General features: G+C 34.9%; 1 protein-coding gene across 3 annotated transcripts in view; it reads right to left on the bottom strand.

The window, feature by feature from the left end:
* The window catches only part of LOC140443778 (protein toll-like), a 107,501-nt gene that overhangs the window by 14,137 nt on the left and 79,703 nt on the right, over positions 1-13,661 (bottom strand). For all 3 annotated transcript variants that reach the window (XM_072535219.1, XM_072535220.1, XM_072535217.1), the window contains exons 4-5: positions 9,042-9,409; positions 222-386 (exon numbers count right to left, since the gene is read on the bottom strand). In XM_072535219.1, the coding sequence (XP_072391320.1) occupies positions 222-386; positions 9,042-9,409 (533 nt within the window). The remainder of the gene's footprint in view (positions 1-221; positions 387-9,041; positions 9,410-13,661) is intronic.

Genomic DNA, 13,661 nt, shown 5'->3' with positions numbered 1-13,661 from the left:
GAAGACAATCTCTTAAATAAAAAGATTTAAAGGTAAGTCGTGACAAAAACAACGAATCTACAATGTTCTTTTAAAGATGGAGTTATCTACCACAAACTTTGGATTGCGAAATGCGTTTGAAAATGAATAATCGGTATTCAAAATAATGGGAAAATAGATAGAAATGACGATGAACACAATAATATTCAAAATCATCATTAATTTATAAAAAATATACTTACTATTGTGTAACGATTTTGGAGAAACAATTGTAGATCAAAAGCAGAGCATCCGCATGACCAAGGATTATAAGCCAATTCCAATTTCTTTAAACTCTTTGTTTTATTAATAATTTTGAAAAGTTCAGGGTCAATGTGTGTCAGGCTATTGTATGTTAAGTTGAGTTTCTGAAATAAAAAAAAATAAACTAGAAAATAGTCAAGAATAATTTTGGATTTAACAGTTGAAATTAGAAATATAGAATTGTAAGTTTAAAAAATTTGAATATAATTTATTTATATTCTTTTACAAATTCAGAGCGGTGGTTCCGCAGCCCTAACTAATATTCTGTAAGATATCTACGAATACGCGTGTCGCATATAAAGTATGATCAAACAAAACACAAACAGTATATCGATGTTATATTATCATGCAGTTTTATCTATGGTGATTATTGATGAATTAAAAACGCAAAAAATTGATTTACCAAAAATCTGTATGCCGTAGAAAAAAATATTTCGAAAAAAAAAAATGTAGCTGAGATAATTTTGAACAAAAATGTTTATTAGCACTTTTTGCGTAAAATGAACCGTGCTTTCAAAAACAACGCTTGAAGCAACCGGTGATTTCGAATGTTAGTTCCGCGCGCGAAATCAATGTTAAATCAAATTTGTATCAACTCGACCGTAAAAAATCGATATCTTTTAATCAGAGTGTCTTATCGACAAAAATCAAAATGCGCTTTAAAGGTGAAGTGCAGCTTTCGTATGCATTTTTTGTATTTCGCCGCAAATTAAATCAGTTTCTATAAAGCTGTTCAATAAATAAAGTTTATTATTTTCATTGACTAGTTGTGGTGAACTTCCATTATTGGAGATAAGCCTTCAAAACCTAATAACAGTTCGATTTTGGTTTTTGGCAACAAATATGAGACATTTGAAATATGACTAAAAACGCAGAATTTAAACTTTTATATTACAAACGATCGCACGTTACAGAAAAGGCCTCACAAAACACAAAAATTAAATTTTAAATTTTAAAAACGTGAAAGAAATAGTTTGCTACTTGACAAAAATGAAATTGGGCAAATAGATTATCTGCAAAAGGTAAGACAATATAGAGCTGAAAATAGAACAATTACATCGTAGATAAACTGGTAAGAAGTACAAATAGAATAGTTTTAAGGTTGCCACCGTACCACTGCGAGCTCAATCCAATAGATTTTGAATGCATCTAAATTTTCTGACATTAAACATTTATTTCATGAAGCTATGACTCACGGTTCGTAGAATTACTACGGTTGCCTCTTCCGCCTAACCAATGAACATTAAACCCGAAACTGTACTCTCGTGACGTAATTCTTCCCCTTCAACTAATCAACACTGCAATCGACCTGCCCTCTACATTCAGTTTCAATCGCGAATAAATGGGTTTTGTATTCTTGTGTACTCTGGTGACGTAACTCAAGCATCCCCACCCCAGTCGGAAGAGGCAACCGCAGTAAGTCTACGAACCGTGGCTATGACTGCTGTAACCATTCAAAAACTGCGTCAAACATGTAAAAGAAGAAGTGGAGCCAACAGTATGGGAGTTCAACAATTTTATTCAAGCACAAATTCAGCCTCTCATTATTAACATTAATTATGACAGTTAAGATAACAGAATGTTAAGATAAAATACGGTAATTTTGTACATTTGTTTTTTTTTTTGTATATATACTTTACTTTGTTGTTAATAGCTCTCGATCTTGTAAATCATTTTTATATTTAAAAAATTGGTGTACTGTAATCTGTATCTGTCAAACGTCTACAAGCCACAAAAAGTTTTATATTGTATCTTTAATTTACTAGGTCGGTACTGAACAAACGCGTGTTTGGCGCACCTGACTTATCATATGGTGAGATTTGACGATGTTGAAAGCTTTGGTCGCTCAAAACCCCCCAGGAGACGCAACCTGTCTCCACCGATAGACGTATGCACCCTATGAGCTATCATAAGAAATGAAAACTCTAATGGAGTTTACTAATCTTATCCCCATAAACCTCCTCCCAGACCGTTGCGTTAGTATCGGACACAACCAATTTCCTGTGCGAACTGCTGTTTAGACACATGAGTAGACTCATTGCCCACAACAACATGGCAACAATTTTCTTCCTCTCAATAATAAACTGACTTATGGATAGGATAATGGTAATGCATGGCACAGGGAGAAAGTGTTGCCTAAGTGATGCCTCAGAGAACTGACCAACTCTGGATGATTTTAGTAAAATACTTGTAAATAAAATACTTGTAAAATGGACACGAGGCAAAAATGGTTAAGGAGAATACTCAAAAATAAGTTGGCTAAATGACTTGAATGAAGGGCATTAATGGGAACCTCCAGCACAGTAATGCAGCTGCCGCAAAACTTAGTATTAATTAGGGAGAGTTCGATGTCGCCCTGAGTACATCAGGAGCAAATAAATGATTCACCTGGTGTTTTCGAAGAGCTTTATGTTGTTCTACAATACAGTATGTTGGCAATACGTTTTCCTTTTGTTGATGTCTGATGTCTCATTTGTTACTTGTCACCGGTCTCTGTACACTTGTTAAACAAACTTTCTTTTCTAATTCAGTATGATAATAGTGTAAATTATTATTAACCTGCGTAATCATTATACATAACAGATATATCGAAGTGATTAGGACTTGTATAATATCTAATGGAATGTGTACAATAAGCAAATTATCTCAAGAACAACCGGTTTAGAACTGATGGCTTTCAGAAAAAAATGTAGGGAGATGCGTTATTCCGCTTTTTGACATAGCCTAGGACAAAGCGATATCAAACATTAAATTAGATAACACGAGAATTGATACATCTTTGCAAATTATGACCCTCGTACATGATTTGAACATCATCATCATTGGTGCTACAGCCCTATAAAAGAGCCTCGACCTTCCCAAGTCTATTACGCCAGTCAATTCTATCCATTGCCAACTGTTGGCAGTTTGCTGCGCCTATTTGTCTACCATCCTCATCTACACCATCCCTCCATCTGAGTTTTGGTCTACCCCTACTTCTACTTCCCACAGGTTGTGACATAAGGATTCTTCTAGGAGGGTTGTTCTGCTGTGATCTTGCCAGATGTCCTGCCCATCTTAGTCTTCTTATTTTTATAAACGATACTACGTCTTTACCACCAAATATATGTTTATATCTGTGATATATCTCGTAGTTGTACCTCCTTCTCCAAACACCATTTTCACAGATGCCACCAAATATTCTTCTCAGGATCCTTCGTTCAAATATAAGCAGGAGATTTTCATCTGCCTTGGAAATGGTCCATGTCTCCGACCCATATGTCAACACTGGTTGTATAAGGGTTTTGTATATGGTTATTTTTGTTTTTTGCCTTAAGTTTCTGCTTCTCATATGTCTACTCAGTCCAAAATAGCATTTGTTTGCTAGGATTATTCTTCGCTTGATTTCTTCCGCCATGACGTTCTCATTGGTGATCAGAGAGCCTAAGTATGTGAATTTGTCCACCACTTCAAAGGTAGAATTATCAACCGTGAATTGGTGGCCGATGTTTCTGGCTCTATTGTTGGGTGTTGATGCCATTATCTTAGTTTTATTTTCATTTACTTGCAGGCCCATATTTTTTGAGGCGTTTGACAAGGTGGTATACATTTCTTCTAGCTTGTGCGGGCAAGTAGATTAACATCATCTGCATATGTCAAAATTTGGGATGATTCATTAAAAATGTTTCCTCTGCTGTCTATTTGGGCATCCCTGACCGCCTTTTCCAAAGCTATGTTGAAAAGGAGACACGCCAGCGCATCTCCCTGTCGCAGCCCAACATGCGTTTCAAATGTCTGTGATTGTTCGCCCTGTATTTCGACTTTGCAAACAACTTTACGCATTGTAGCCTTAACCAATCTTATCAGTTTATCGGGGATGTGGAATTCATCCATGGCTTCATACAATTTATTTCTTAGGACACAATCATAGGCCGATGTAAAATCTACGAAAAGATGGTATGTGTCGATATTGAATTCATTGGTTTTTTCCAGTATTTGCCTTAGCACAAAGATCTGGTCTGTTGTTGATCGACCAGGCCTAAAACCACTTTCATATTCGCCAAGAAGCTCCTCTGAATATTCACTCAGGCGACCATATAAAATACTCGAAAATATTTTGTATGCTGTATTAAGGAGGGTTATTCCCCTATAGTTTCTACATTCTAATTCATCGCCCTTTTTGTGTAGCGGGCAAACGATCCCAATACACCACTGTTCTGGGATTTGTTTCTCATTCCAGGCTCTCAGTATGATTTTATATATATGATTAGTCAGAGTAGCACCTCCACATTTAATAAGTTCCGCGGGTATACCATCACTTCCTGGAGATTTATTATTTTTTAGGTGTTTTATTGCATCCCGTACTTCCTGAATTGATGGAGGCTCCAATGGTGTATTGTTGTTTGCTCATGATTTGAACATATGCTTTTATTTTTGACTTTTGTTCTAAAATTATTTGCCCAGTTCACTTCTACTGTCATTTTTACACTTCGTTTCTAAACAAATTTGGGAATTTTTAAATCTGTTTTTATTAGTATTTAGTATTAGGATGTTTTATATTTTTAATGATAAAATTATGAAGTAGAAACCAAAAATTATATCAAAACTAAATCATTTTATTCTTAGTTTTCAAATTGTTTACTGTTATTAAAAAAATAGCACCAGAATTTGCATGCTATGTTACTCTGCCAAAACATTTACAAACTGTTTTCTATATAGAGATATGAATTATAACATGGAAGTTCCAATCACATACGGAGGTCATGATTACGATAAGGGTAATTAAATATAGAGAAACGTGTATAACAGAATATTTTTATGATCAATTCTTAAAAATGTTGATAATGATAGAATAAATTGGGAAACAATATTTTCCATTCAACAATAATTACAAGATGCAATTTTGTAAACACAACAAAAAATTCAAATGTTTTATGAATTGGAGAAGCAACATTTATGGACTTTCCAAACAACGAAAACAAAAAACTATTACACAACCAGTGAAAACGTAAACAGGAAGAAAACCTCAGCAAATATATGATATATTATAAAACAAATAATTCGAAGAAAAGTGCATTTTACTTTCAGAATAAGATACCTACTACTTTTTACAAACTTTTAGCAAACACTAATGTGACGAAATTTTGACAAACATCACAGTAGTAGTAAACACGACATTATTCGAGACATTGTGTAGAGTAAGGCAATATTTAAGAGAAGAGAGGGTACTAATATTTTTATCTGGATGAAACATAAATATAGTATTGAAGAACACAAGAAAATTTTGGTAAGATAAACAGATTATAAACGCCTGTCAGGTTTCTATCGAAGGTTTTCCGAATGAATTAAAATTTCCATCTGGTAAAGGTTGTTTATCACTCATATTAGAGAAGATAAAGGATTTGTTGACCAAGGTTTGTTAGAATTGGTTTCGAACTCTACGAAAGACTACCATTAAGATCAATTTTATGATTATGAAATCTTACTGATGTGCGCTATACATTGGACATTTTTCAGCATCATGACCCATTATATTGGACAACATTTTTTGTTAATGCACGAGCTTCATGCAGCCCGATTAGTTCGAGACTACCTCTTGAAAGTTGAAAAACATTGAAACAGTGGTCTGACCAGCACGTAGTCCAGACCTTAATCCTATAGAACATGTCTGAAATATGCTTGCGAGGAAATTCCGATCACAACCGAACCAGTTCAACAGCTTGGAGGACTTAGAGAGACATCATTTGGAATGTCTAGACTAAAACAGTGTTCAAAATTTTATTTTAATTATGAATCGTTGATGTCAGGGCGTGATTAGAAGCAGAGGTGAAAATACCCAATATTAGGGTTAAAACGATTTGTAGTATTTGTTTCTTCTGAAAATAAAATTTCATCTATTTTTCTTTTCTAAAGATTTGTGCTGAATTTTAGCAATGCATTTTGTAAACAAATATTTATTTGAAAACATTTTACTCTTAATATTGGATTTAACAATTCTCCTTTGTTAATATAATAAAATAATAATAAATTAAATGGTACGGTTTAATTTTTTTTACCGCAGTGCTTTTGCGTTTTAAATATTGCTATTTTACATAGAACTTCTATTTATCGTAACTTAATAAAGCTGGCATAATGCTCCGTCACCGCAGCTTATTATATATTATGTAACAGACATTCGAGAAAAATCGGTAACATTGGGCGAACGTCGCGCGGTCCCATTGCCTAAGAAGTCTAGAATATTTCGAGTCGCGATCAACCATTTGGGCACCGCTGGCGTACAGTGTCTGTTCCTTTTTTGTAATTGCAACTTCTTGCTTAAGCTATAAGCTGTTATTGTTACTTGTTCTATATACAGTCATTTGCTGCACTATGATGTACTACAACCTGGCTTGCCCTTAATTTCTTCATTTTACCAATGTACTTTTGGTATTTCGTTCCGTCTTTTTTCCATTTCTGTTTTATTGTCCAAAATTCTTCCCAGGTTATTGCTTATCCGAGTTTCTAATTTATTTCGATACTTCGTATGCTGAGTTCCTTGAATTTGTTGGTATTCAATTTTAATACTTTTATTTTGACTCTTACTAACTAATGATCTGAAGTAGAGTAGGCTTTTGGCATTCTTCTTACATCTATTAATGAATTTCTCCATTTTTTTCGATGACAACTTGATGAATTTGATTCTTAGTGTCTCCCCTTCGACACATAGATGCTGTTTTGTGCTCTATGGGAATAAAGTTCCCCAATCATCAGATGCCTTGCTCAGTATAGTTGTGTTAATCATCGCCCATTATCATTTCCGTTCTCTACACTATGAATACCCATGATGATTTCCGTTATCGTTTATCCCTACTTTACTAATACAGTCTTTTATAATAATCTGTATGTCAAGTTTTTAGCACTGTGAGTATCTGCTTGTTTGGGTTGAAAGGACCTTTCAACCCAAACGAAAGACCACCTACCATCGAAAACGTTGCCCAAGCCATTAAAAAGCTTAAAAATAATAAAGCACCAGGAATTGATCAAATTTGCAGTGAGCTCTACAAGAATGGTGGCGATGCCCTACTACAGACACTGCATAAGCTTTTACTTCTTGGTTGGCATAATGAGACCATGCCTTGTGAATGGTCTCAAGGCGTGATATGCCCGTTACATAAAAAAGGTGACCAGCTCCAGTGTGACAACTATAGAGGTATATGTAACCCTGTTAACAACTGCTTACAAAATACTATCAAATATTCTCTACGAAAGGCTGCAAGTTTACACAGTGGGCATAGTTGGTAAATATCAAGCTGGATTGACTCCAGAAAAATCAACAATTGACCAGATTCATTCAATAAGACAGATTCTCGAGAAAACATTAGAATTCAATATTGAAACCCATCACCTATTCGTCGACTTCAAGGCCGCATACGACAGTGTCAAGAGAATAGTGCTATACCAATCAATGCATGAGTTTGTTATACCAGAGAAACTTATCCAACCAACGAGAATGGCAATGTCTAACTTAGAAGCCACTGTTAGAATACAGGGAGAGAATTCTAGATCCTTTGAGATAAAGGATGGACTCAGACAAGGGGATGCTCTGGCTTGCCTCCTATTTAATATTGCCTTAGAAAAGGCAGTCCGAGATACACGAATTAGGGACGGCGGTACTATTTACAATAGATCTATACAAGTCTTAGCATATGCTGATGACATTGACATAATAGGGCGTAGCAAGCGAGATGTTGAGCAATATCTCCTAGAATTGGAAACAGCGGCGAAACAGGTCGGTCTAGTCATCAACGAAGACAAAACCAAGTACATGTTGGTTACAAAGGATCCGATAGCAAATGAGGAACGAGAAACAGTCTTTGGAAGTCATACCTTTTAACGTGTTGACAACTTCACATACCTTGCATACTAGGGACATACTATGGACTCCAAAAGCATTTCCACTCAAGAAACATTCAAAGAAGAACTAAAATTATTATATACAAAACATTGCTGAGGCCGGTCCTCACATATGGAACAGAAACATGGACTCTAACGCAGAAAGATGAAACACTTTTGGGTATATTTGAGCGTAAAATACTCTGCAAAATATTTGGAGCTATAAACGACCAAGGGCAGTGGCGCAGAAGATATAATTTTGAATTGTATCAGCTCTTTGATGAGCCAGATGTCATAACGTTCATTAAAACACAGCGACTTAGATGGGCTGGACACATAATACGAATGCCAGAAAATACGATTGCTAAAAAGCTAACCACGGGAACACCTGTAGGAAGAAGAAGCAAAGGCCGACCGCGAATTAAATGGTTAGATGGAGTTGAAACCGACTTACGGATATTAAAAATCAGAAGATGGCAACATGTTGCCAGAAACCGAACAGAATGGCGACGAATCTTAGAGCAGGCCAAGATCCACAGAGGATTGTCGAGCCAAAGATGATGATGAGTATCTGCTTGTGGAAATCCGCTTTAGTTTCATTATCCTGTTGTTTTGTGAGTAAATCTACGAAAAAGTTTTTGAGATCGGTACGGAATCGTCTAGAAATAATTCCAACACATATCATAAAATCAGTAATGTAAACTTATATAAAATCTCATGAATATTCCAAGTACCAATTGGTAACCGAGTTTTAACCAAGTTATATAAATGATATGAGGCAAATTATAAATATTTGGTACTTGGTAATTTGACATTTTTCACCGATAATGTGCAACGATAATTTTACACTCATATACAAAACTGTTTTTCTTATCTTAGTTGACTTATATAAATAATTGAAAACTTACCTCAATTCGCATAGGTATCCATTTTAAGTCATTGATGCGATTATTTGATAAAATTAATTCCGTAACATTTTCATATCCCATAGTAGAATTAAGGCCACCTTCAATGTAGTTGTTATCCAAATCAACTTTGATTTTGTTTTCCGGAATTGTTAATCTTGGGAAATATGTCAAATTTCTATTTGAACAATTGACATGAACAAAATCTGAATGTGGATTCCATAAGCAGAAACACTCCTTCGGACATATTATGCTAGAAACCACACACGATATATCATCTGGTTTAAGTTCAGCCACCAGTACATCTTCATACATGGTAGATTTATCACAAACAATTCCATTTATTTCGAGATCTACTCGTGAGCGTACCACTAAAACAATTAATATTTATTAATTATCTGATATATTATGTAGAAATGATGAATTTGGTGAACAGAAATAGCTTCTATTTTCAGACTTATTTGCATTAATTGACTTATTTAATAGAAAAGGTCTATAACAAAAACATAACTAAATAAATTTTAAAATATTTAATTTTATTTCAATAATAATAAGAATACTATAGAACTATATAGTGCATTAGCGTAATTAACAGTGTCTTTTCTATATTATTGTAACGAAATAGTCCACCTCCGATGCGTGGTACGTGTCACAATTCTTAGAAGGATGAATCTAGAATCAAAGAATATAGTCTATATTCTTTGTTAGAATATTCAATCGTTGGCGTTCTGAATAGCGCCTGTCTTCGATGCGCTTCCTACTGGAAGAATAGATATGGACTACTCCAGATGATTCTAGAATGATACTTTTGGTATATATATGCAGCGCTGTTATGAGTTAATTTTAGTTGATAAGATATTATTGTGCTGTAAACTTATAAATAAATATATTTACATAAATCAGAACCGCTCGTTCCTTGACTGCTGCTTTACGAGGTGATGTCCTAAGATCGATGCCTAAGGGTCAAGAAAAAAGTTATCAGACCTTGTTCACTCGACTAGATAAACGTTACGGAGATGCTCATCTATAACAAGTCTACAAGGCGCAACTAAGAAGTAGAATTGTACCAATTGTACCAGACTACATATTGGAAGAAATTGATGTAGATACCTTCATCAATGGGTTGAAAGAAAGTGAAATACAGAAAGCTTTACGACTAATAAGACCGAAAGTTCTAGATGAAGCGCTCGCTACTACCTTGGAACACGAAACAGCTAGTTTCACGGAGCTCAAGCTTCACGGAGTTATCGAGTACAAATCTCTGAAAAGAGCGACGAACAAAGCGATAAACGTCTGGACGAAATCGTAATGCTGATGCTCAGTTAAGATGGCCATGCAGTGCAAATTGTAATCACTGTTTTAAATTAGAGGAACTACTTTGTCTCGTGAGACGAACCACCGTCATTAATGATCAATGGCAGCCTCTACATCTGCAACACGCCCAAGGAGATGACCCATGTATAGAAAGAGTATTCGATTGGGTGCGTCGAAGTGAAAGACCTTCTTGGCAAGACATTAGTGCATGTGGTACAGAAGTCAAGTGTTACTGAAGCCAATGGAATTACCTAGTGCTAAAAGATGATCTTCTGTATAGAACCTTTGAGAACGATGATGATACATAATTTAAGCTTGAGTTGATTGTACCTAAAAGTAAAGTGTCAGAAGTATTGCGTCAGTTGCATGACGGTGCATCAGGTGGAAACTTTGGTATTAAGAAGACTCTGCAAAAGGTTCGAGAACGGTTCTATTAGGTGAACTGTAAAGATGATGTAAGAAGATGGTGCCGGAAATGTGAACTGTGTGCAACCAGTAATGGTCCAGTTGGTAAAAAGAGGGCACCCATGAAACAGTACAATGTTGGTAGTCCTATGGAAAGAGTAGCTGCAGGTCAATTTCCAGAAACGGATAATGGAAATAAATATATCCTGGTAGCCATGGATTATTTTACGAAATAGACTTAGGCCTATGCCATACCAAATCAAGAAGCTGCTACCGTTGCAGAGATACTTGTTAAATAATTCTTTAGCCGATTTGGTGTTCCGTCGGAGATTCACTCCGACCAAGGGCGAAACTTCGAGTCAATCCTTTTCCAAAACGTTTGTAAATTGATTGGTGTCAATAAGACCAGAACGACACTCCTGAAGGGGTTGAATTGTTATTATGTTAATACATTTATTATTCCAAAAATTGTTTAGAATGTAAATTTAAAAGAGTGTATATAATATACCATAATCTACCGATTTTTGCCGAAGGTATCTACCGATTTGGCAAAATTTCTACAGAACATCATATATTTCAATGCCATAAGCTGAAATTAAAGTAGTGTTTAAAGTTTAAACTATGTATACAAACGAAGAAAAAGTACAAATAAAATGGTATTTTGGAGGCAACTAGTACCGCACCATTATAAATTTATTTACTTGTGCATATAAAGATAGGCCAGTTTGAAAAACAATCAACTATTAGTCAAATTATTTAAAAAATTGAAACTTTTGATTGCATACAAAACTGTCGTAATTGTACGAATCTACCACGAGAGAAAACAGAAGGAAGTTCGGCAAAACAGAAAAATCGATGTTGACGATGCAGAAAAAAACGGCTAACGTTGTTTTAAAGTTTCAACTACTTAAGAGTTATTATCCGAGAACCATTTCAAACGCATGGAATTTTGTGAACTCATGATGGATAAAACAAAATGAAAATGAACATTTTTTAAAAAAGTTTTGTTTACCAATGAATAGACATTTTCGTTACATCCGATACATAATCCTTCCGTCGTACGATATTGGTCTCGGCGTAATAAACACTTGAGTATTTCAGTACGAAGACAATATCCCCAACTTAGTGTTTGGACAGGTATTTTGGGGGACTATATCGTCGGTCCATTTTTTATTGATAGAAATTTCATGGGCAATAAATATTTAGAATTGTTGCAAAATGAAATTATTCCGGCAGTTTAATTACTTCCTGTTAACTTTGACGATATTTGGTTTCAGCAAGACGGCTGTCCTGGTCACAATACACGAGCAGTTCAAATTAATTCTTCTCGTGGTACGATCAAGTGACCTCCCAGATCACCAGACTTTTCTTCCAAGGTTTTTTTTTCTTTGGGGATATTTGAAAGCAAGGGTCTTTTGACATGGTTTTAAAAGAGCTCGTCCGATATTTAACGGAATTAAGGGGGGCAATAATTCATATTTGTGGGAGCATTATACCGGAACTGCTCAGGGATATGAGAGTATCTCTGTACAACAGAATCTGTTTTTGCTCTGCAGAAAGAGGTGGAATATTTGAACCTCTATTACGTTAAATTTTTGTTTTTGGTTATTATTATTAATATTTTATTTTTGGAATTCTTTTTATTTTTATTTTTAGAAATCTACTTTATTTTTTTAGTTTAATAATATTTTTAATTCCATATCTACGTAAAAATGTACGTTTTTGGCGAATTGAGATGCACTTTAGCTGTGTTTCGTTTTTACACTGGCGGCATGCATGGATTGACGAAGTTGCGGTAGTAGGATATCGACTGGAGAGGGATTCCAGTCGAACAAATGAATTAATTATAAAACATCGAAACGTTGTATTTTTTTAAAATATAAATTTCAAAATCGGTAATCTTGCTATCCATTCAGTAAGCCAGCGATTTAACTCTCCTGGAATTCTTTACATGGAGCTTTATTGGACTACATTGGACAGAACTAAGATAACGAATAACGAATAGTGCATGAATGTAGTGTAGTAACCTCTAAAATGCTCCAAAATGTTTTTCGAAATTTCTAACAGCGTCTTTATAATTCTATGGACGTCGGTGGATATTATTTTGAACATTTAAGTAAATATTTCTAGCTGATGAGTAAACTGTTTGAAATTATGAATTTATTAATTTAACATTTAGTTCATTTTATTAACATCACATTTAATACATGTTTCCTCTTAATGTTGCAAATTTCGGTTTAATATTTTTTTGTGTCATGACTGGAAATTGACAAAAGCGACACATAGGCGTTACGTTTAGTTTTTAAGAGGTGTAACACTTTCAACTCTAACAAGCAAGGAAAGCATTCATGAGCATGAAAATATTTTTTACAATATCAGACCTTAGTCTGCAGCTTAGAATCCGAATGATTGTGAATGAAGTGAATCGAGTCAATGAGTGTCCGAATGTGAAAAGTTGGACAATGGACTCTGAAATAGAAAAAAGAATAGATGCCTTTGAGATGTATATATACAGACGAATGTTGAGAATTCCATGGGTACAAAGAGTTACTAATTTTGAGGCACTTCGTCGCATGTGTAAACAAAAAGAATTACTAAGAATAATCAAAGAGAGGAAAATGCAATACTTGGGTCATGTGTTGAGAGGCGAAAGATACGAATTACTTCAAGTTATACTGGAAGGAAAAGTACAGGGCAAAAGATCAGTAGGTAGCGCAGCAGTTTCCAAAACTACAATTGCCATTTGGATCGCCAACCTTCGAAAGGAGACGGCGCCACGAGAAGAACACTTTCAATAAGCTGATACTGAATTCTCCAGCAAAATACCTGTTTAACAATGTGCCACACGTGGTATATTCCCTATTTAAAATTTAAGGGTTACTGGAAGGAAGTGGGTTGACAATT

Source organism: Diabrotica undecimpunctata, chromosome 6 (genome assembly GCF_040954645.1).
Source record: "Diabrotica undecimpunctata isolate CICGRU chromosome 6, icDiaUnde3, whole genome shotgun sequence".
NCBI classification, from domain to species: Eukaryota; Metazoa; Arthropoda; class Insecta; order Coleoptera; family Chrysomelidae; genus Diabrotica; species Diabrotica undecimpunctata.
The sequence above is the reverse complement of the archived record's forward strand: the minus strand, read 5'-3'. Positions and strand labels throughout refer to the sequence as shown.